General features: G+C 36.5%; 1 protein-coding gene across 2 annotated transcripts in view; it reads right to left on the bottom strand.

The window, feature by feature from the left end:
- Positions 1-1599: 1599 nt before the first annotated feature.
- The window catches only part of LOC134803924 (large proline-rich protein bag6-A), a 45088-nt gene continuing 22245 nt past the window's right edge, over positions 1600-24442 (bottom strand). For both annotated transcript variants that reach the window (XM_063776741.1, XM_063776742.1), the window contains exons 18-23: positions 24161-24310; positions 23639-23880; positions 23418-23490; positions 20440-20626; positions 3598-3763; positions 1600-3255 (exon numbers count right to left, since the gene is read on the bottom strand). In XM_063776741.1, the coding sequence (XP_063632811.1) occupies positions 3213-3255; positions 3598-3763; positions 20440-20626; positions 23418-23490; positions 23639-23880; positions 24161-24310 (861 nt within the window). In that variant the 3' untranslated portion in view covers positions 1600-3212. The remainder of the gene's footprint in view (positions 3256-3597; positions 3764-20439; positions 20627-23417; positions 23491-23638; positions 23881-24160; positions 24311-24442) is intronic.

Raw genomic sequence — 24442 nt, 5'->3', positions numbered from 1 at the left:
ATCAACGCCTATAATTTTATCATGTGAACTTAAAATACTCCCACTACCTTACACATCACATTGTCAATAAAACAGCAAATTAACTGTTCCTGTGCATTCACGGACTATCACAAAAATCGTTAACTTGTAAATTCTGCTAACATGCTTTTTAAATCAGTTAACCTCTTGAATACGCCGTTTAATGACACTATAGTTCATTTGCGTTAAGAATGCAGTAAAATCATAATTGTCCGCCGGCCTGGCGATGCTCGTAACCAATCAAATCGTTCCTAATTAGAAAGTATTGCCTTCAACCACAGAATAAATAATAGTACTAGGTACAGAAGACTCGTTCTCTAACAAAACGCGTCTGTTACGATCAGCACAGATATGGCCGCTAGGTGGCGACAGCGCCACGCGCGGCTTATGGCTTTCCCCAAAATTGGGGCAGAACGGATGTACTTTTAGCTACATGTAGCAAAGCGACGAAATCGCGGAGTGAGCCACGGCTGCTTCAACTGGTCACTGTGAACTTGTATTTCTTATTAGGAACGATTTCATTGGTTACGGGCGTGGCTAGGCCGGCGGACAATGATAATTTTCCTGCATTCTTAACGCGAACAAACTACGGGAGAAGAGTTTCATTCTTGATTCGATCCCATAGCTATCGATATAACAATAATCCGCGCTTGCACCTTTCTTACAAACGAATAGGCGAATATATGACTGCTATGTGATAACATTAAATTTTTTAGATTAGTATTTAGCTAAACATCAATACTGCATGTGATGGATCAAAAAGCTGCTTAGAGGCTATGTGAATAATTGCACTAAACGCTATCGCAGTTAGAATTTGGTCACATTATCGAGTAGTTGGTAATATTAATACCTATAACGAGAATGAGTCGGGAGGTATGTAAAATAGTTTCAATAAACGTGTTTGAGCATGTCAAATAATTAACAGTAGCTGTTAAGTCTTGTTGTAGGTACTATATTTGAGATTTCAAGTGTTAAATATGACCATGTCTTTATAGACCGACTACTAAGATATATTATAATGTAACCAAAGTGATTGGTCTCCTGTATCGTGTTGAGTTCAGCACTAATGACACGAGCATGGGCCTGCGCGGTCCCCGGCACTTGACAGGGGTACACTGCTACTAGCCACACTTACTACAACTGCTTGTCTTTGTATTCAAAATAGCAGCGCAAAAATAACATATTTTTTTTAACATTCCACCTGGTTAACCTTTTCGCCGCCACGTCAATGAAGTAGGTAATATAGTGTCATCAACGTCAAGCCACAAATTGCACGTATAACATATGGCGTACAAGTGGCGTACGAGTAGTGGCGTGTGAGGCACGAAATGTACTTTGACTTTATATCAAGTCAATGGCGGCGAAAAGGTTAAAATGAAACGGGTCATTATAGTTATATACAAAGATAACGTTTCTGATCTGTGTTAAGTTATTATATTGTACATAGTAAGCTATCCGAGTCGCGCGCATTAATATTAAAATGTAACGATTTAAACACGACCGCACTGAACCAGAACCCGAACCAAGCAACACTTTCATGTGCTAGGTATTGCGCATTTTTGCAATGAAACAAATAAAATAAATATTTTAAAAAGTTGTATATAACATCCATTAGGTTTCGTATTTCGTACACAAGTTGGATTTATTAAAAATAATAACCTCAGTTAAAAAAATTAATACCAGACGTATTCCTTTAAGCTAAAATACTTAGGTCATAAGTTCTGTCACATCTAAGGGTACAAAATCCTTGACATTTATTTAATTTACAGTATAATTTAACGTAAATGGCTGCTGCAGTTTTACATAATTATAGGTAATATTCGGAAAAGGTCATAAAAAATCGTCAAAAAATATGCTAGAGTTAGACCAAGAGAAGTCTGCAACGATTTTGATAGCACACACAGTGCAAGTGTTATTTTAAACGTCTAACTTGTATGATACTATGACGTATAAATAACTACGTGACACTGATTTTAACTCCCTTTTGTAAAGTATAATTTTATTTATCACAATCCAGCCGCGTATTCGCTTTTGACGACAATCCTAAAGTAAATGAATTATACCTAATTAAAATCGCGACCCAAACATAAAACAAATTATATTACGTTTTGATACCTATGTTGAAAACAAGCTTTCAAATATGGATCTATTTTATTATTACATTCTATCAGCCAAAACCTTTGTGACAGAACTTATGACCTGACTAACTAGAGTTTTAGAGTTAGGCCAAGACAAGTCTACAACGATTTTAATAGCACACGTAGTGCAAGTGTTATTTATACGTCATAATTTCATAGAAGTTTGACGTTCAAAACAACACTTGCACTGCGTGTGCTATCAAAATCGTTCCAAACTTTTCTTGGTCTAACTCTAGAACCCCATGCCTCAAAGGTAAAAAAAACTTTAGCGTCCATAAGCTATACGTCGTGCTTTATTAAACTCTGTATGGGAATTGTCATAGTTCTCTGCTGAGTGATGTTGAGCAGTCTGTCAAATGTGGTTGGTGCAACTGGCTTTAAATTGTACTTAACCATACCCCAAAGATAACAGAGATTAAAAAAAGAGTATAAACAATAAATTAAAACTAAAACTTGACAAAAATGACGAAACTTCAAAAACAATACCTCTAGTATTGATTGCTCTACAACTTACATTCAACTACAAACTGTGACAGTTAAATCTTGTTTAAAGCTAGTTTAATGAAACAGTGGATAGATGGACAATCCTTTAAATTTTATTATTTTATAACAAATATATTTCAAATTGCCTCTATCCTTAAACATAACGTTTACACGACCTTACGATAAATAGTTTAAACTATTTATTGTATATTGCAGTGAATTCGAATAAATAAGTCGCAGATGTAAATTAAACTTGTATTTTCTCAAGGGTCGAAATACACCGGTGTGCGGCTTGTCTGACATTACTATCAACTTAAATTATTTGAGTATATTTAAAATTACCAAGTCAATCATAGTATGCAAAAGCATGTAAGTATATCCAGTAACCTTTTAGACATAAGATAGCTCCTGAATTTTGGAACTCATTTAAGTGGTCGTGTCAAAATTTAGAATGCTAAAATGCAGTCAGTCAAACTAAAACAACACTCGCATACAGCGTAACAACAAAATGTTTAACTTAATATTGTAACCACGAGGCAGGCGTAGACTGCAAGGAGTGCACGGAGAGTACATTTAAGATTTGTCCTCGCTTTTTTTGCTCGGGTCTTTATTTGTGCTGCAATAAACGAAATTTCGGTGGTTAAAAGAAAATAAAAAACACGTATAAACGTGATAGGTACATCTTTTTTATACAATAATGATAATTGGATAGGATTGGATGGAATTTATTGATTACGAAAGTGAAATACATATATTGAGGCACTTGATACGGTATTCAATAATATATTTATTTGTACATTTTTCTTCATAATTTAGTTAAAATATATAAACTGTAAAAATATATAAACAAAATTGTTTTGATGTGCGACTCAAGCTCATTCATACGATTTTCTTCTTGATATAGTAGGTCGACTTTGACTTACTTTACTTTTCAAAAAGAACCTCTATGTATACTTACTCGGCAGAGTTGAGGAAGCGTGCCGCGGACGCGTACCGCAGGGGGTCGTAGTCCTCGGAGCTGGAGGCGCGGCTGCGGGCCATCGTGCGCATGTGCTCGCGGAACGCGCGCCGCACCGCTTCGCTGTCCACCGGCGCAGGCCGCGAGCTCGCCTCGCGTACGCTCTCTGCGCCAACGCAACAAAAACAAGCTACTTTCAATAGTGTCAATAAGTCATAGCGCCTTGTAAGATAGAAACTACCGCATGTTAACAATGGCCCACCGAGGCAAGAAAGGGACTATAAAGTCAGTGGAGATATTAAATATAAATGAAATAAAACAAATTGGGATACCTACACAATAATTATAATAATACATTAATTAATATGATAAATTGCGTTAGTTTACCACCAACCACCCCACATTTACGTAAAGCATTTATATACTCTTGCGGACCTCTGAGCGTCCCACCTGGCATAGATATTATAAGTAATAATAGGTCCTTACATTTACGACTGTCGTAATAAACCGCCTTATTAGAAAAAGACCTAGTCCAGCCTCATTGAGCACATCACGGAATGGGTAGATAAATATTCAATCTGTATTACTTGAGACGAAAATACTTTATATTATTTTTTCAAAACCGTAAAACATGAACGATTCGCGTGGGCGTGGTAGCAGTCTGAAAATAGCTCACGATGCCACCGAACTCGGTGTTATTACGCAAACGGAATACACGATTGAGATTCTCTGCCCAACCTATCCCTAACAGGATTTTATTAAGCAGTTGTAGAAGAGAGTTCGAACAATTGGAGCCGCAAATAAAGTAGAAGGCAAAAATTTTAAAGGAAATGCCATGTGCTTTTTGACTTATACAACAACAACGTTTCATACCTAACTTTTTATACGACTATAAAATTACTTTCAACACAAACAACTCAATATCTACTTGAAAAAAAATTATCCTGCTGTTCAGGCTTAATACCAAATAATATAAGTGTTCACGGATGTATTAATGGCAGAAAAGAACAGGAGTAGTTTTTTATTATTATTATTATAATTGTTCCCCATTAATACTAAATCCCCACAAAGGAAATAAGTTTACAACAATAAAATTGTGAACGCGGTACCGTCTAGTTAATCATAACGACTCAAAGCACTCGAACTAAGTTCTTAAGAGAAATTAACTTATACCCAACTAAAGGAAGTAGTTTGCTTCAACAAATACTCGACTTCGAGAGGACCGTTTGATGAACGGTTGAGTGAATTCAATGCCTAATGACTCCGGAATCGTTTTAATTAAGCTATGGCAAATACTGGCATTATTTGCACTACGTAACTAGTTACGTTCTCCGAATCGATAAATCAATTAGAGGGGTAAGTAAACATTTTTAGTCATATTCAAATTGCGAAATCGTGTTATCGAATAGCTATAAATAACTATATCCATTTCGAGGTTATTTTATATTTATTCTATTATTTTTAGGTTTACACAAACAGCTGCTGGATTTCATTTTGGAGATTGTTGAAAAATAAACCAGCCAATTGCCTGTTAGACCACGCATGATGGAGGTACCGTATTTTCCATTGCAAATAAAGCATACAAAACACTTTTAAGTAGGTAGGTCGATATAATATTTCATAAGAAGCGGCTGACAACAAACACCCAAATTTCTTATTTATTTAATTAATATACTTGAGATGTGATATTACGTTATAATGTAAGTTTCTAAGTAAAATTATTGTGACGACATACTTTAGTTTTTGCCACTTCGGTTACGGAACCCTAAAAATGAAATGTACAGGGTAAAAGAGAAAAAGCGCGAGAAAAAACCTAATATACGACAAATAAAAAAAAAACTTTTTGTAATCCCGACGTAGCGCAGTTTTAAATTGAAAATATTTTTACGGTATCAGCGGTTTTTTTTTTCACAGCCGATACATTTGTACATGATAGGTGTTTCAGCTATAGAAAAAAATCAATATTCATTTATTGCTCAGTACATCTGTAGCTACCGTGTAGATTGACTGCGCGGTTTAAAAAAAGTCTGCGCGGCATGTCATTAGATTCATTAAAATTGCTGTCATTAAAATAAAACTCGGAACTCAAACGATTCATGTTTTAATTAAGAGCCCAAATAAATTATTGTGTACAGCTATTTGAATTGATCGACAAACAATTCTACACGGTGGCCAAAAAATAAGTGCAATCCCGTTGCCAGGGAGGTTTTGGGATTATACTGAGCAACTTTTACTATGGGACCAACACCGAAATCGCAAAGAAAAAATTGTTACCCTCCCATAGAAAATGGACCGGCCAAAATGTATGAAACAGCCAAATTTTTTTTACAAATTACAAAGCGGTACATAATTTCTTCATTACATATATTTAGTACTTAAAATATACAGTGCCAAAAGAATAGAAAACTACCAATATATCTAAAGAGAAGAAGATATCGAACGTGTAGTGCATTTCGCGGTAGATATCTTCTTATAAAATGTAATCAAATATCTAAGTATAACCTTAAAGTGACATCGATAACAGACATGACGATATTTTATTTTGTTTGATTTTGTTAATCACTTTATTTTGCCACAATAACTTCTATGTGTGGTGATGAAGAAAGATTACTTACATTTTTCAGGTTGTCTAATATGTTCTCACTGCTGAGGTGAAAAGTTGTGTGTACTACACGAGATCAAAGTTATTTACATCTCGTGCGTTTTGAGTCCCGTGCGAAGCGAAAGATTCTATAAGTAAGATAAGCACTCCAAGAAATATCAAACTTTGATCTCTTGTTGTACAAATAACTATTTTTGTATAGGGACGCCTCAGTGTGGAAAATTGGCCACGAATCATACATCTCTCAAATAAAGATACAGAATAAAAGTATAGCCTGTCCAATTTCCAAGATTAAGTTCACCATAATATTACTGTTGCGTACTTGATCTTAGAAAACCGGGGTTTTAATTATTCAATTCCATAATGTTCTCGCGAAATAACAATTTAAGGAATTGCGTATTACAGTTAAAACTATTTTAATTTATCTCGAATGAATACAAATTCTATAATAATACCTCAGGGTCATATTTCGGTTGGCAAATTTACCCATATGTATTCCTGCTCTATCAAAATACGGCGCAATACCTTCATTACTTTCAGACCAGCATGGTCATTGAACCCTCTTTGTCTCATGTCAACATTTCTACAACTGGAGTATGCAACACATGCTCGCACACGACAGTGTGAAGATAATCTCTGAAATCGTGACGTCTCATGGGACCTTGATGAAGAATACAATTATGGAACTAGATGGAGCTACATAATTGAATTTTTCTACTCGTGTACTTTTATCTGTCATTTACATAGTCTCGAACGAACATATAAGGGCATACATTATTAATACTCCTTATAAGTCTATAGTCTATTGCCCAAAAAAGCACTTGTGTCGTTTTAGAGACATTACGACACGGTAAGCTAGTGCGGAGTAGCAGATGTCACATACCGATACATTCTAAGGCCCGTAACACACTTATACCCTACAGCACCACGACCCTGGTGCGGTGCGGTAGTGTGTAACGGCTTAAAAAAAACCTAACCATAGACATTACTCGTTTGTTTTTACGTTTCCCGCCTTTCCCGGTAATTTCTTGTTCTTTAGCTCCCTCCAGACTATGCGCGTGAATCGCGGGCGAAGCCGCGAACGCGAGTGTGGAGTCGATTTTCGCAGACAGCGAAATCGACTACACTTGAAGAAATATCCGCTGCAACACAAGCAGCGACCGAATTTTTTTTTCCTTAGTACCAAATCGCAGCACCTATACGACAAATCTTATGAGAAAATGATTGCCAACCTGGAGGGTGAAATGATAATTATTGCAGATGGCGATTTTTGTTTAATATCCTAAGCCAGGCGTGGCTCACTCCGCGATTTCGTCGCTTTGCAACAGGTAGCTACAAGTACATCCGTTCCACACCAATTTTGGTGGCGAGCCATAAGTCGCGCATGGCGCTGTCGCCACCTAGTGGCCATATCGGTCCTGATAGTAACAGACGCGTTTTGTTAGAGAGTGAGTCTTCTGTACCTAGTACTATTATTTATTCTGTGCCTAAGCTAAGGACATACATATCTGGTGTTACAGTGAGCCTTTTTTTAATAAAACTCAATTTTTTAAGCGATTAATAGTCAATACCGGGATCCCGGGATCCCGGTATTGATGAAGACAGTTTCGGTATTAATACCGGTATTGAAAGAAGTCCGGTATTTGGAAGCCCTAAATTACAGTCGACGAGTAGAAAATAGGACATTTCGATGCTAGTGCGGAAAGTATGTCATTACTCCACGAGTACCGAGATATACTCGCCTGCGGCTCGTGGCAAGACTCGGGACGAGTGAAGAATGACATTTCCGCACGTGTATCGAACGACGTTTTTTAATACAGTTGCGAAAAAATAAGAACAAGAACAACAACACAACAACAAGTAAGAACAAGTAAGGAATTCTAAACTTACTTATTTTTAGATTTTTCAGGCAAAGCACTCTCATTTGCAATTGCAGCCTTCTCACAAATGTCTGGCGGTGTTATAGTATATTCGTAACCAAGGGTTGAAAGGCACCCATTTCTGTCGAGGTAGTTTGGAGAGATCACCAATAGTCCGAGACGGAAATTGTGCCCTTCACCCGAGTTAAACACTCTACTTTTCATATCGAATGCGAGGAAACCAAACAAGACAAGACAATTTTGCAAAATCAGTAATTAGACTACTTACCTTAGACTTACGACCATGATTTTTTCCTTAGGACTTACTTGCAATCAGAGACTTTACATGTGTGAAGATCAATAACCCCTAGCGAAAAACATTTAGATTGCAATATTTACGAAAAAACACATATTTTAACAAACTGCAGTATTTTAAAATGATTTGTTCACTATTAATATGTAGTATGAAAATCAGCTGGATTGCCTCTTACTTTTTAATTTTTTACTTTTTTGTTCTAAAAGCTGTAACAGACTACCGCACTAAAAATATTTTAAGAATTTAAATAATTTTTAAATAACAATTGATGAATGAAATAAGAATTTTTTAACTTGTATTTTATTTTATTTTCATGAATATGGTGCTAAATAACTTGAAAACCCTTTTAATAACGTACAAACGTTTAACTGTGGCTGTATAAGATTCTGCCTTTGCGCAATTTACGCAAGTGTAAGGTTTAAAAAAAAACATTTTAGGTGTATTTCTTTTTGTTCCCGCCTTATGTAATCGAGAGAAATCAAGAATAATTTATTTTATTAATTTACGCACATCATTTTCGATGAAAAAAACTCAATACGGGATTAGTAAAATTGAACAATTACCAATTGTTCCAAGCGGGGAAATAAAGACACTATTTTTCCATTTTGTTTCCACCCAGTTGCTCGTGGGACGGGGACGCAGAGGATTACACCACTTTTCTGCGCTAGAGCAGAAACGTATCACTTTCTGCGCACTTTTTAGAACAACGACCCACTTTCAGAGCATGAGATATGAAAAAACAATTTCAAACTCTGATTCACTCACTTTATAAGCAACTTTTTGTAAATAGGCCAGTCATCTTAAGCCTAAAAAGCTATGATCTTTTATATGAAGATGTTATACACGTTCCAAAATTGAAGCAATCACCTCGTGTCATGTGTACGAGTTTGTCTCAGTCTGCCTGACGCAAGCGCGAAGTGTACACCAGTTAATACTTTTCCACAAATAACGTGTATTAAGCAACAAAATGCCGACCTGCGTTATGTTGAAATGCTCAAATTATCCGCGGAAGCGCAAAAAAATTGACGGCGTCACATATCATTCGTAAGTAAAAGCTGAAATAATCCGTTTTTCTTCGGTTTAATCTTGAAAGAAATAAAGCTGGCCGCCATTTTCGCTGGCTGACAGAAAGAGATAAGTTTATGTTCTTATCAGCGAGAATGACAAGGACGCACCAACTGCGTACGTAAGATTATCATAGCAGAGGTGTCATGGTAAGTTGCATTCATTGTTTGGTGCTTGTCGTACAAATAAGAGAAGTAAATTTCAACTGTAATATTATAGTTTTTAACTTGCACGCATTTTTTCTTGTAATTAATTACAACAATTGGCAAATTAATAGTACATTACTACAGAGGCCGGGACGAAAGGGGATGCCGGCCGAAGACATATAGACGGCCGAGCGAAGCGAAGGTCTGAGCGCGGGCAACCCCATTTCCCGCCGAGGTATGTATAGTGCTTTTCTCAAACATGCAATGAAATAAATAAAATAAAAAATCCACGAAACCCAAGTTTTATTTATAGAAAAAAGTAAACTACACCCAAAATATAACCAACACGTACCTATATCATTATCACGCGTAGGTTTTACACGAGTCGTGTATTTTTACTACCCGTATATTTTCATGTATCTTTGATTTTTTCGCCTTGTATCCGTCTGACTGTCGTTTTCGTCACATAAGTTTACATAGTCTTTCATGTTGATATCATGTTTCACATACATCGTTGCTTTATGCATGGAGTAAATAAGTATAATTTCCAGTGTTGACGAGTTTACATTCATTTAAAATATGCCACAAAACTGTTTCTAATAAACTGTAGGCCATTTTTCTTAGTTTCTCAAATAATAAAATTGCCATAAGCAACCATATACATACTTCGTCTTTGACTTTGCGGCAGAGGCAGCAAGTTATTAAAATCAATTCTGCTTACGCTGCCAATTCCAACACCTACGATTACAATTAATATTAATTTCATTATTTCGTCAGAACTAATGAAATTAATATTAATTAAAAAATCAACAACGCACCATAAATCCAATAAAACAGAATGAATATTTTTCAACTTTACCTCCATAACAATTTAAAAAATATAACTACGCGTGTTTGAGTAGACCTTTTTACCGCTAACCTTTAGATGAAATATTTTAAATGTTTTTATTTGTGTAGTTAAATTTATAATTGAAAATTATAAAATTATTGAATGTATTATTTATTAAGTTCATGTTGATTTTATACAAATAAAACTGCAAATTATAGCAAACATTGTTTTTTGTTTTTTTTTTTATAGGCGTAGTGGCAGAGTGTCATTACGAACCATAAAGCAAATACTGCCTCTAGTTTTTTTTAATGGATGAATGCCACGATGCTGTATCACAAATATCTGTGAAATGAAAATTAAAAAAGAGGACTTTGCGGGCCTAGGCCTGCAAGATGTGAATGAAATTCCATTAACGACCTTTTGTCCTAGTCGCACCTGAAACGTCATACTTCCCAGCCTATTATAAGGAACATAACATCAATATTTCATTGCATGTTTGAGAAAAGATTATTATTGTCCGGGTCGCGTCAATTAAGTAAATAGGTACCTATATTGCTGTTTATACAAAGATTACTACAAAATTATTTTACAAAAGTATTTTTTTAGGCATTTCATTTTCTCACACAATAACAATTATTATAACATAAAATTGTTAGTAAAATAAAAGGTTTTGTTGTTATTGAATTTGCTTTTTTTTTAACTCTGTTTCCTGGAAAGGAATATTGTTTATTTACATAGTTATATATTTTATTACCGCTTTATTTACATTTGCGTATGAACTGTGCTAGTACCAGTATATATCACTTGATCAAAGGGAAGGTGAATGTTATTAAAAGTATTCACGAAATAGGTAGAATCCAGTACATATAAAATATAAAAATACGGGGTGAAATTTTAACCACCATACATACATACTCTGCGTACTGAACCAGCCAATTTTTTTTTGTTACAAAAGTAACAATGATAAGTATATACATAATATATTTTATTTACATAACTAAATGTGAAAACTTTTTACTTCGGTAGCGAGTACATTACTACATAGAACTGCACTAAAATGATTTGCACCTTCTGTCAAACATCTTATTCTTTGATATTTTTTTTCTTAATAAGTTTTACGGTTCGCGCCATCTCCACTATTTGCCGTCGTGTTATGGTGGTATCACTGATTTACCAAATTTACGCGCAAGTGACAAACACTAGCCGTCTCTTTTTTACTTAGGTTTTCTTTTAATTGTGCCGTCTCTTTTACGCATTTGCGTATGAAGTTGTAAAAAAATACACCCATGGTCTAATAAAACATGGTCTTCTATTCCCAGAGTGACACGAGCCTACGTCACAATAACATTGCCACTTTATTTCAACATAACATGTTACATGGGTACATTATACCTATGGTTAATAAGTTAAAATATTTCTTTATAATTTTATAATTTTCATTTATATGTATTTTATCTTAAATTTTACAATAACACGTCATTTTTAATTATTCGTTAGCAATATCTTCCGATTCACAAAAGAAATTTCAGACGTTCGGGTAATTCTGTTTACATTACTGGCAACACAGGATAGCGCTGTCACATTTGACAATTCGGATCTACATAACTTCATGCACTGACCGTCATCCTTCTCGAACGCGTGTTAATTGTTATTTCCTTCTCGCTCAGTGTCAGCAGTCGCAGTGTTTTCCAAACTTTTCACGTCGTAAGCTTGGTAATTAATGTGTAACTGTGAATTAGTTTTTCAAACGTTTGTCTTGTATAGATAAATAAAGTTTAATTTAATACATTAGATTTGTTTTATTTTACTATGTTTCTACACGAATAACTTAAAATTAATGCAGTTAAAATAATTTTCACCGTTGGTTAAAATTTCTCCCACATTTTAAAGTTTGAGAACCTGTAAACAGCATGATGACGTAGGCCCGTGTCAGTTAGGTCATACGCGAATCTCGGAATAGAGTACCAGGCGGAGTATATTATTATACCATGTATACACCTTCGTTATGACGTATTAAAGGTTCTCTTATAAGTCATGGCATATATCGTGTGCGCGTCGGAAGTTATTCCAGGTCAAAGGTCATAAAAACCGGTTTTTCGCGGATATCAAATTTTCTATAGCTTCAATATTGTTTACATGCAGGTAAGAATTGTAGGGCATTAAATTTGCGACGAGTTAGGTATCAAACATTTTTTCATGCGATTAGCCATTTTCAAGATATACGGCATAGAAGGCGCCACTGCGCGATCACTATCGGACATACGTACTATTAGTTGATTTGATAGTGAACGACACCTTGCATGTTGTGACTATGAGCTGAAACTTGGCACAGTTGATTCTTAGCTAGTCTTGAGTAGATTCTGATCGGGAGCCATCGAGAGCCACGGCACATTTAGTGGGGGGAGGGGGGGAAAAACGACGCTGCCGCGCTTCAATTGAAGCATCATTTCTCTAAAGCTATACATATTAGGGCATGTGATATATCATTCCCGGATAAATTAAGGATGGGGAATCTATTTTTGGAAGAAAAACGATGCACTTTCTAACAAAAAATGAATAAGAATGAACTGAAAACTACTTCAACTCGCTATTTTAACTACAGATAAAGAATTTGAATCAATTCGATTAAAAGACACACGTGTTGCAAATTTTTTTCGCTCCCAGTTCCATACATTGGTTTCGAAAAAATTGCAACACGTGAGTTTTTTTTTTAATTGAACTGGTTCAAAATTATTATCTGTAGTTGAAATAGCGAGTTGAAGTAGTTCACAGTATTTTTTTTAAGAAATAGGTTTCAGTACAGTTATTTTATTACAGAGTTCATATGGCCATCTACGGTTCCCATCATCAGATCAGCTCGTTATCAATACATTGTCATCGATTTCTTATAATGTATGGAAAATTTTAGCTAAATCTGAGACCATTAAGTAGCCCAGAAATGGTTGGCAAATATTGTAGCCAAGTTTCATAGTTACCTATGAAGTGAAAACATTTTCTTGTATTATTAGTACTTAAAATCTACCTCTTTCCTGTAGAAATACCTAAAGTTAAAGGCTATAAAGCTTAATTTGCTGATTAAACATCAATAAAGGGGTACCCTTTTTGTATTAAACTATGTTATAAAATCATTACATATACACACACAAGCTGTTAACTAATGTCCACAGGAGGGGCCACTTTTGTTTTAAAATCTATGTATGATTCATAAGTGTCATTTTAACGATTAAAAAACTTTATAGAACGTTTTATTCACACAGATTACCAGCTCGCCTTGCGTCATAGTGCGTTTTCCGTGCCGCTGCGCCTTCTATGCCGTATATCTTGAAAACGGCTAACCGCATGAAAAAATGTTTGATACCTAACTCGTCGCAAATTTTATGCCCTACAAACCAACCATCTTGAGCTTCTTGGTCTAAGTCTAAAATCGAACCTAAACTTCGGGTCGACTATTGAGTCCAGGGCTAAAACTGCTGCCAAGAAACTTGGTGTCCTATTTAAGGAGAGGCGGTACTTCACGCCGAGTCAGCTTCTCTCCCTATACCAAGCACAGGTCCGCTCGTGCATGGAATACTGCTGTCACCTTTGGGACGGTTCCGCCAAGTATCAGCTGGCGGCCCTGGACTCAATAGAGCGCCGGGCTCATAGACTTTTAGGCGATGACCCAGCTGTCAAATCAAAGTTACAGAGCCTCGATCATCGCCGACGAGTCGCATGTCTATCGGTGTTCTATCGGATACATACTGGAGAGTGCGCACAAGAGCTGCATGACCTGATCCCACCTTCTCCTTTCCATCATCGGACGTCCAGGCGCGGGGAGCGAATGCACCCGTTCGTGGTTAATATCCCATTTGTCCGAACAAAACGATTTGCCTCCTCATTTTTTGGTAAGGACGGCTAAGGAATGGAATGCGCTCCCGTCATCTGTATTCCCTGAGAAATATGACCTCGGTCTCTTTAAAGCTAGAGTGAATAGGCTATTACTGAACCGGTGAGCTCCATCTTAGGCTCTGTCTTCACTTTCCATCAGGTGTGACTAGAGCCAATCGCCGATCAGTTTATAATAATAAAAAAAAAGGTTTTTATGTTGATTACGACGTTTAATGGAAACTAATATTAACATTCATCAATAAGTAGCCGTGAATTGGAACAAGAATAAATTTAAAAAAATTGGAAAATATTTTTTAATACAGTTGCTCAAAAAGTGCTACTTTACGTAGCTGTTTAGCGTTCGCAAAGTTGTTTTTTACGAACTAGTGCTTTTTACTTTTCTATCTTTTTTTAATTTAATTCTGACCGTAATCGATACGACCGATACGTCCACACCAAAGAGTTTGTGTGGACGTATCGGTATGTTCAAATACTTTATATATGTATTTTTATTTTGCCATTAGACATTTATTACGTACAAAAAGTATTGTTACATGATATAAAGTACATATTTATTTGTTAAAATATAAATAAAACGTTATAAAATAGGGTATTTCATTAAAAAACTTTTTTATTATTTGGCTGAATGGAACTATCATTGCCAGGTTGGCTGACGTTAACTGCGGGTCACTTGCATTGGAATGTACTATTGATTAATATATGAGCCACCTTTATACAATTTAGCGAGGTTTTCAGACAAGTGACGGCAAAAATAATGTGCCAACTAGGAAGCGTTCACTAAGAAATAGTAGGAAAACCAAAAAAGTCAAGCTGATTTCAATACAAAACTGTATCAGATAGCGAAAGAAGTACAAATTATAGTTCGTTTTTTTTAGCATTAGAAAGAACTTGTAAGAAGGTAAGCGATCTTGACATGTCTTTTAATTGAAAAACGCTTTTTAAAAATCAATAACTATTACTTATGAAAGCAGAAGAATATAAAACATCGTATTAGATTCATAATTGTTACATATTTGCCGTAACTTAGATTTACCTAATGTTGAATCACCTATGCTTGATTCGCCTATTTTTAAATTACTTATCGATCATTTTACCTAAACATTGACTGACCTAAGTTTATAATACCTAAGCTCAAATAACCTAATGGACGAAACACCTCAAACACCTAATGCACGTTTTACCTACTGCACGTTTCACCTAAAGCTATTATACCTAATGCACGAATCACCTATAGCTGATATACCTAATGGACGATACGCCTAAAGCTGATATACCTAATGAACGATGTACCTAAACTTGATTTACGTAATGGACGAAATACCTAAAACTGTTAAACCTATCGCACGAAATACCTAAAGTTGATATACTTCCTGAACGAATTACCTAATGTCGATATGCCTAATGCACGGAATACCTAAAGTCTATATACCTAGCACAAAATTCATATCATTTTGCCGAATGATCAAGTGGCAACTCCACCCAATAAATTGTATGATTTCCCAACCTTACAGTAGAAACTGTTTGTTTGGATAACAACTTAAAAATACACTTTTTGAAACGCTACTTTTTAGGTAGTAGAATGATTTCGTAAGTCTAATACAAAATTAGTTATCTTATCAAAAACTTAATTTTTGAAAGTTAACATCATGACGATGAAATAAAAGTCGGTTTGGCACTGTTTGGTCGCAGTTAACCTAACACGCTCCTCCTCGCTTTGCTCGTCATCGCACCTATCTCGACTCTGGCAAATGACTAGACCTTATATTATAATAAACAATAGTAAGCCAATTAATGGTTTTCAAAAAATAATTTACGTGTGAACACTGATAAGACTAAATTAATATTATTTAAATATAACTCGAAGAAGACAGACAAACTTGACGTGTCAATAAATGGAGTTGTCATAGATGTAGTAGACCAGGTAAAATGTCTCGGTGTGCGCATTGACTCCCATCTAAATTGGAAACATGAGCTGGATGTTGTCGAGAGCTCTATTGCATCAGCATGCTATGCCTTACGGTGTCTCAGGGAGGTCATGGGAATTGATCAGCTCAAGACAGTCTATTACGCTTTGATAGAATCTAAGCTAAGATATAGCATTAAACTCTGGGGAAACAGCTACCAGTATAATATTAACAGGGCTCTTATAATACAAAAGAGAGCAGTTCGTACTATGTTTCGCATACCTCCTTGGGTTTCGTGTAGACATGTTTTCAAAGAATTAGGAAGGCTGCTGCTCACAAAGCTTCTTAAGAACGAGTCTTGTGAAGAGCAATATGAACGCTTACTTACGCGCACCAAAAATATGAAAGTTATGTTCTGTCCTAGACTCGAGGTTGCTGCGCATTCCGTTGCTCATCAAGCCATAAGCCTTTATAACAGATTGTCTACTGAACTAAAAATCATTACGGATCACTCGCTGTTTCATAGGGAATTGAAAAGATTTTTATTGAGAAGTTGCTTTTACACAGTGGATGAAATTTATGATAATGTTTAAGATTTAGGATTATCTTTACATTTTATTAAGTGTTTAATAATTTTAGTTTTAAGCCATGTATTTCAAACACAATACCTGTATTGTTTTTTTTGAATAAATATATGACTATTGAATGATTTGGCTAATAAAATTATACCAAATGTTGTATGTCTTAATAATATTCTACTAAACAATAATTATATTTTTGATTTTAGGTATTTCGTTCATTAAGTGCATCGAGTTCAGGTATTTCGTACATAAGGTGTATCGAATTTAGGTATTTCATTCATTAGGTATGTTAACTTTAGGTAATTCGATCATTAGGTATACCGACTTTAGGTAATTCGTGCAGTAGGTATGTTAATTTTATGTAATTCGATCATTAGGTATACCGAGTTTAGGTATTTCGTGCATTAGGTATATCAACATTAGGTGTTTCGTGTATTAGGTATATGTGTCGCTTAACTTCAAACTCGGATAAAACCATTCGACCCTCTCAGCAAATATCTGCTCTATTACCATTTCTTAATACCAAAATCGCATAATCTGACAGATGGATTTACCTGAGTTTGAAGTTAAGCGACTCATATCAGCTTTAGGTATTTCGAGTATTAGGTGTTTCAACTTTAGGTAAATCGACCATAGGTATTCTGAGCTTAGGTAAACCAATTGTAGGTGAAACGTGCAATAGGTAATTCGTTCATTAGGTGTTATGAGCTCAGGTTAATTGATCATTAGGTATTTAAATAAATAGGTGAAACGAGCATAGGTGATTCAACATTAGGTAAAACGATTTTCGGTATTCTGATATGTAACCAAACGGATAAGAGGAAATTTGCATTGACATGAAAGACTTCCCAACAGTGAGTTCTACAAATGATCACAGCGCTTTGCAAAGAAAATCAACTAAAAGTCGGGACTATTACTAAGCCTTTGACAAATTTCGTCAAAGCAACTTTGATAATTTTTAGGGTTCCGTACCCAAAAGGTAAAACGGGACCCTATTACTAAGACTCCGCTGTCCGTCCGTCCGTCCGTCTGTCTGTCACCAGGCTGTATCTCACGAACCGTGATAGCTAGATAGTTGAAATTTTCACAGATGATGTATTTCTGTTGCCGCTATAACAACAAATACAGTGGAAACTGGATAAGTGGAACCTGGGTTAGTGGAAAACCTCTTTAAGTGGACCCAAGTTCTCGGTTCCAGTCCCTTGGCAACGAATTACCTCTATAAGTGGAATTTTGGGACCTCTATAAGCGAAATCCATTTTTTCGAAAATTTCTTATTTTTACCTCTGTAACTGGAAGCAGCCGTCTCCGAAACCTCTATGAGTGGAATAGCTCGGAGTTATAAAATTTGTATTTTTAATAAACCGTCACAAGGAGGGTAGTTTGTTTCGTTAACATTATGGTTCGTGTTTTAACTACGTATTTTGTATGAGATCACACATCGTTCAGTTTTTTTGCATTAAAGTATATTCGGTAGATCGGTACATTGATTTATTTAACTGGTTTCTCTTGCATAAATAAATATTAGGAGTGATTTTGTTTTTGTAAATTTGAAAATTGTATACGAGTAGGTACTGTGGATTATTTACAGTATTGCTTTTTTTAAAGTCAGGATTACATACCTATTTTTGTTAATACATACATATCTACATACATATTTAATAAAAGATGCTTATTTAAGTCTTGATCATACCATACGTGACCTCTATAAGCGACATTACTAGCATCCACAACCTCTGTTAGCGAGAGCCTCTGTAAGTGAGAAAACGTTTTATTTGAACCTGGCGGCTTAGCACGGTCGCGTTTTTATCCCTTGTCACCATGCCTGTCACGTTCTAACAAGTATGTAAGTGCGAAAGGGACGCGCATAGTGATAGTCGATAAAAATGGAACCGTGCTGAGCCCGCTGGTTAAGTGGAAAACTGGATAAATGGAAAACCTGGATAAGCGGAACTAAACAGCCGGTCCCTTGCGATTCCACTTATCCAGTTTCCACTGTACTAAAAACAGAATAAAATAAAGATTTAAATGGGGCTCCCATACAACAACCGTGATTTTTGACCGAAGTTAAGTAACGTCGGGCGGGGTCAGTACTTGGATGGGTGACCGTTTTTATAGATAATGGTACGGAACCCTTCGTTTGCGAGTCCGACTCGCACTTGGCCGGTTTTTTTTCTTTCATTTCTTGTATATGTTACTGTAAAAGCCCGAAGTACGGCAAAACCTAGGATTTACCGGTAAAACCTAGGTTTTACCGATGCCGATCGGTAAAAGCCCGAAATGTTAAATCTTACTAGTTTCATCATCATCATCATCCTGGCGTCAATCCCGGCTGTGCCCCCGCGCGGGGCGCGAGGACCCGGGGTCCGCCTTCAGACTCCTTCGTGTCCACTTTGCCCGATCTTCGGCGTCCCTGGTGGTGAGTCCGTTGGCAAGCATGTCTTCCTTAACGACATCAAGCCATCGCTTCTTGGGCCGGCCTCTTCTTCCCGTACCGGGAGGAGGCGGCATGGCCAGGCATTTGTTACCCACGTAACTTGCCGGTCTGCGCGAGACGTGGCCATACCAACGAAGGCGGCACTCTTGCAGTTTGTCTGCGATGTCACGGACGCCAAGACTACCCCGAATGTGGGCGTTTCGGACGCGATCCTTGCGTGAAACTCCGCACATCCACCGTAGCATCTTCATTTCCGTGACACGCAGTTCCTGCTTGTGCCGCTCTAGTAAAGTAGTAAATCTTACTAGTTTACTTTGGGCTTTTACCTACACCAATATGGTAAATCCTAGGTCTTACCACGGCGACCGGTAAAGTTTGAATCATGCACTGATTCTCAACCCCTCCCGCTCAAACCCCCCGTATACCGCACCGCATGCGCCGTTAAGTGGGTTAGGTTAGGTTTGAACTGCGAGCCTTACAGAAACGAAATGCTATTAGAAAAGTGGGTGGTTGTACCTCCTTTTCTACATAGTGCACCATCTACCATAATCTTTCATCGGGCCCCATAGAAGTCGGTTTTTTTTTTCTTAAAAATTATCATCTAATAATCTCAAGAATCAGTGCATGATTCAAACTTTACCGGTCGCCGTGGTAAGACCTAGGATTTACCATATCGGTGTTGGTAAAAGCCAGAAGTAAACTAGTAAGATTTAACATTTCGGGTTTTTACCGATCGGCATCGGTAAAAACTAGGATTTACCGGTAAAACCTATGTTTTGCCGTACTTCGGGCTTTTACAGTAACATATACACTAGCAGTTCAGAGGACTTGGATTATAGATACATAATGGAGAGTCACAATGTTCACAAATCACCAAACGCGTCCAAAAAAAAACATATATCGACACCTTTAATTATTTTGTTAACAATATGTAGGTACCTAAAAATGCCGCTCATGGTTGGTGTGAATGTGAACACATGTAGTTACAGTGCACTCACGGTTGATGAATGACGCGACCGTGCCTGGCGCACGCAGCGCCGCAGGCACGGTATGTCCGAGAGGTAGGTGCTTCACGGCTCCTGAGTTGCGTCCACACTGCCCTCAAAAGTCAATTAGCGGTATCTCAAATTATACTTAATTAGAATTAAATTTCCAACAACTCTTTGAGATACCGGTATTGGGCTTATGAGGACAGTGCAGTGGTAGTGTACGCACCGTTGATGAATGACTCGAGCGTGTGTGGGGGCCGCGACTGGCGCACGCAGCGCCGCTTGCGGCTCGGCATGCCCGAGAGGTAGGCGTCGCTGTACGGCTCCTGGGCCGCGTTCATGTTGTGTTGGTCGCGAGTGAACACCGGCACCCATTCTTCGCCCCAGTGCTGTAGCAACATCATTGGCGGTACCTACACATACAAAGTAATGTTAATTACTTCCGACAATAAATAACTAAAAATAACCATAAATAAGTCTACCAAGATGCAGCTTTATTCATACTTTATTATTAATATCAGTGAAATTTATTTTTCGTTCCTTCAAATTAACATTCTTACATAGATTATCTACAAAAATGTCTAATCTTATAATTTAGCTAATAAGTAACTTCATGGCTTAAATAAATATAAAAATAAATTGATTAAAATCTATAACAGTCTGCATGGGATTCACCTGTACACTTTTGCAACTATGACGAGAAAGCACATTAACGGCACCAAACACCAGTGCATAGTAAATATAGACTATTTTTGTCATCATTAGGACTTAGACAACTTAGACGTTCTTTGCACTAATACTTTCAGCATATGTTTAATGAGATTTTTAAAAATCCTTTGTAAGTGTATTATGTGAACCAGTGTTGTACTAATAATGTACACTTGTACTTGTATTATATCTAGATTTTTCTTTGTCATAAGAAGAGGCTCCAATGTGTGATGTCCTGCATCTATTTTTATTGGGCCTATATTAATTCGCATAACGTAATACACCTAATTCAAATTTGCATAACATAGATTACGCATAACTTTTATATCGCGTAACATTATTCCGCATAACTGAGTACACATAATGTTAATACGCATAACGTAAATTGTCATAAGGGTCTATATTAATTCGAATAACGTAATACTCCTATTTCAAATTGGCATAACGTATGTTACGCATAATTTCTAAATCGCATAACATTATTCCGCATAACTGAGTACGCATAATGTTAATGCGCATAACGTAAATTGTCATAACGATGACTTGGCATAAATATAATAAGCATAAAGTTACTTTGCATAATTATTAAATGGTATAGATATAAAAGGCAAATTTATAAAAATGTAGACAGAGCGGCTCGAATTAAGGTTCAGTAGGTTCAGATAACTAAGTTTTAAGTTAATGTAGCGTTTTTTTAGATCACAAATATCACAATACGGTTGCCAAAAATTTGATTAGCAATCTTGCGGCCTTTCTCTAGGGACTTCAGCGATTCGAATCCTGAGTTTTGACTTTTGCTCGATAAAAAAAAATCACTAAAATAGGTCTAAAGTGCACTTTAAAAAATATGCACAAAAAAATCAAATTTATAAAAACTTTTTTTAATTATTTCTAAATACAAAAAAAAACTAAAATTATTTAAATAAAAGAAGAACACGAACTTACTAGTCCTTAATAATGTTTTACAGCAAAAAGATTATTATTTGTTACAAAAGCTTCGCTTCGTTTCGCTCGATCCTGCAACCTAACCTAACCGAGTTGGTTTTGCCTTGATCCATCTAATTCTCTTGCTTTATTAAATTATGCTAATTCATTTTATGCAAAATAAAGTTATAGTTAATAATGTTATGCATATTTAAATTATGCGGATTCATTATTATGCGCAATAAGTGACATGCTTTTTTAATATTATGCCTGTTTAATGTTATGCACAATTATGTTATGCCAAAACTGTTATGCGAATTCATATTATGACAATTAATGTTAGGCGTATTAAGGGGCACCCTTGTCATAACGATGACTTAGGATAAATGTAATAAGCATAACGTTACTTTTCATCATTATTAAATGGTATAAATAAATAAAAGGATGCCGAATACCGCTTTTTAGTGACCTAACAGATTGTTACGTCACTAAAAAGCGGTATTTGGAAGCAATTGCAGCCAATATAAATTTAAATTTAGTTTGAATGGTTTTTTCCATCCTACCGATTTATAGGAATAGGTCCTATTTATTTACCAGTTATAGAGGTACTGACAATGTAATTTTGATTGTAGGTACATATTATTTAATTTATTTAATTAGATCTGAGGAGTTAATTAGGATAACTATGGAGCTGTTAGAGAAAAAATAACTTAACCTAACCGAGTTGGTTTTGCCCTGATCCATCTAATACGCTCGCTATATAAAATTATGCTAATTCATTTTAAGACAGTTAAAGTTATAGTTAATAATGTTATGCATATTTCAATTATGTGGAGTCATTATTATGCGCAATAAGTGTTATGCGTTTTTATTATTATGCCTGTTCAATGTTATGAACAATTATTTTATGCCAAATCTGTTATGCGAATTCATATTATGACAATTAATGTTAGGCGTATTAAGGGGCACCCATTTTTATTCCCCAGATGCTGAAACAACACGTTGTGTGTTGAATTTTTCATTAAATTATTCGTAAAATATACACTACACATTATTTGATACGAAACCGCGCAATATAATCATTTTCTGCCAATCTAATCGCTATGTATAAATAAAAGACATTAATAGGAATTACATTTTTACATACCTCTCGTAGGACATCGCTGCATATTAATATACAGACTGTAAAATCTGAGAGTTATGTTATGAGTTAGGCCGGCCGCACGTTGGATACGAATTCAGGCAGTATGGAAACTTAAGTTACCGATCGTACGGATAGAGTGCGTAAACTAAAAAAGTTTATATTTGTCAAAACAACCACGGAACTGACTAATTCGCATCCAGTCAGCGCGCTCCCGTACTAGTGCTAGTAGGGTTAATATTATAGAAACAATCCCGTCATATTCCAGAGGTCCAAATTTGCCAGGAAATCATCAATTTGATTTTCTTCTTTGACCCGATATTGCGTCAGTGGGAAACTAAGAGTTGATCGAGAGCTCGTAAATGTTCTCGCGAGTAAAATTCGTACGGGAACGTGAGCAATGTGCGACTGGCCTTAGACAGGAAACTTACGAAGTTTAGGTTGTTAGACTGTGAGTCGGGAGATGTCCTTTGAGGGGCAGACTCACGCTCCGGTCGGCTCGCTCTGTTTTAACAAAATATTACTAATATTTACTATAATTTACATACATTTTTTTGATAAGTATGGGTCCGAAATTCAAGTAAGGTTTAAATAGAAACAGAAATGAAATGGTAATAGCGGAGAGTACAGTTAAAAATGGATATCAATATACCTTGAACTCTGGCTAGGTGTAGAGCGCGAAGGCTGTGGCTCAGTGGCCGGTGCCGCCTCGCTGCTAGAGAGCGGGCGGGAGGCGCGGGCCTCGCTGGCATCCGTCGTGGTGCTCGAGACGTCGGAGGCGTTTGTGGGCACCGGGGTCGCCGGCGCCGCGGGCGCGGCGGGGTTAGGGCACGCCTCGGACGCCGGAGGGGACACGTCCATCGGGCTCGGCTCTTGAGGCGCCGCTGCGGCAGCCTAGTCAAATAATTGGTTCGTATATTGTCTATATACAGAATAAAGAAGTCAGCGCCACCTATTGGTATAGAAGTTTATGCAGCTAAACCACAATGAAAGGTAAAACAAAGTGTGAAAAAGCACGCGAGTGTTTTATTTTAAGTAAGGATAAGCAGATAATACTATAAACTGTCAATTTGACATGCCGTGATCAGCGTTTAAACTAACCACTTCAAACTGTACCATTAAAATAGTATTTGTATATTTTGTAGGTGTACTGGTGAGAGTCGTGAGTACTTACAGCGGGCGCACGTCGTATAACGAACTGCTGTATGGGGTCGACCGGTGTGATGGCGTTCAGGCTGTTAATCACAACGCCGAGGTTCTCCATGCCAAGTGTGATTAGCACTTGTTGGACGTCTTCGCTGCCCCAATCACGTACTTTCTCTTCCTACATAATAAAAAAAAACTTGATCTGCTTGAATATTAGAGGTGCATTGAATATTACGTGCATATTATAACAATGAACAAGTCAAAAGTAGAAAAAACTTGAAAACTTTTTGTAGCCTAGAGTGGACGTCCA

Source organism: Cydia splendana, chromosome Z (assembly GCF_910591565.1).
Source record: "Cydia splendana chromosome Z, ilCydSple1.2, whole genome shotgun sequence".
NCBI classification, from domain to species: Eukaryota; Metazoa; Arthropoda; class Insecta; order Lepidoptera; family Tortricidae; genus Cydia; species Cydia splendana.
Note: the sequence above shows the minus strand (reverse complement) of the source record. Positions and strands in the feature narration are given on the sequence as shown.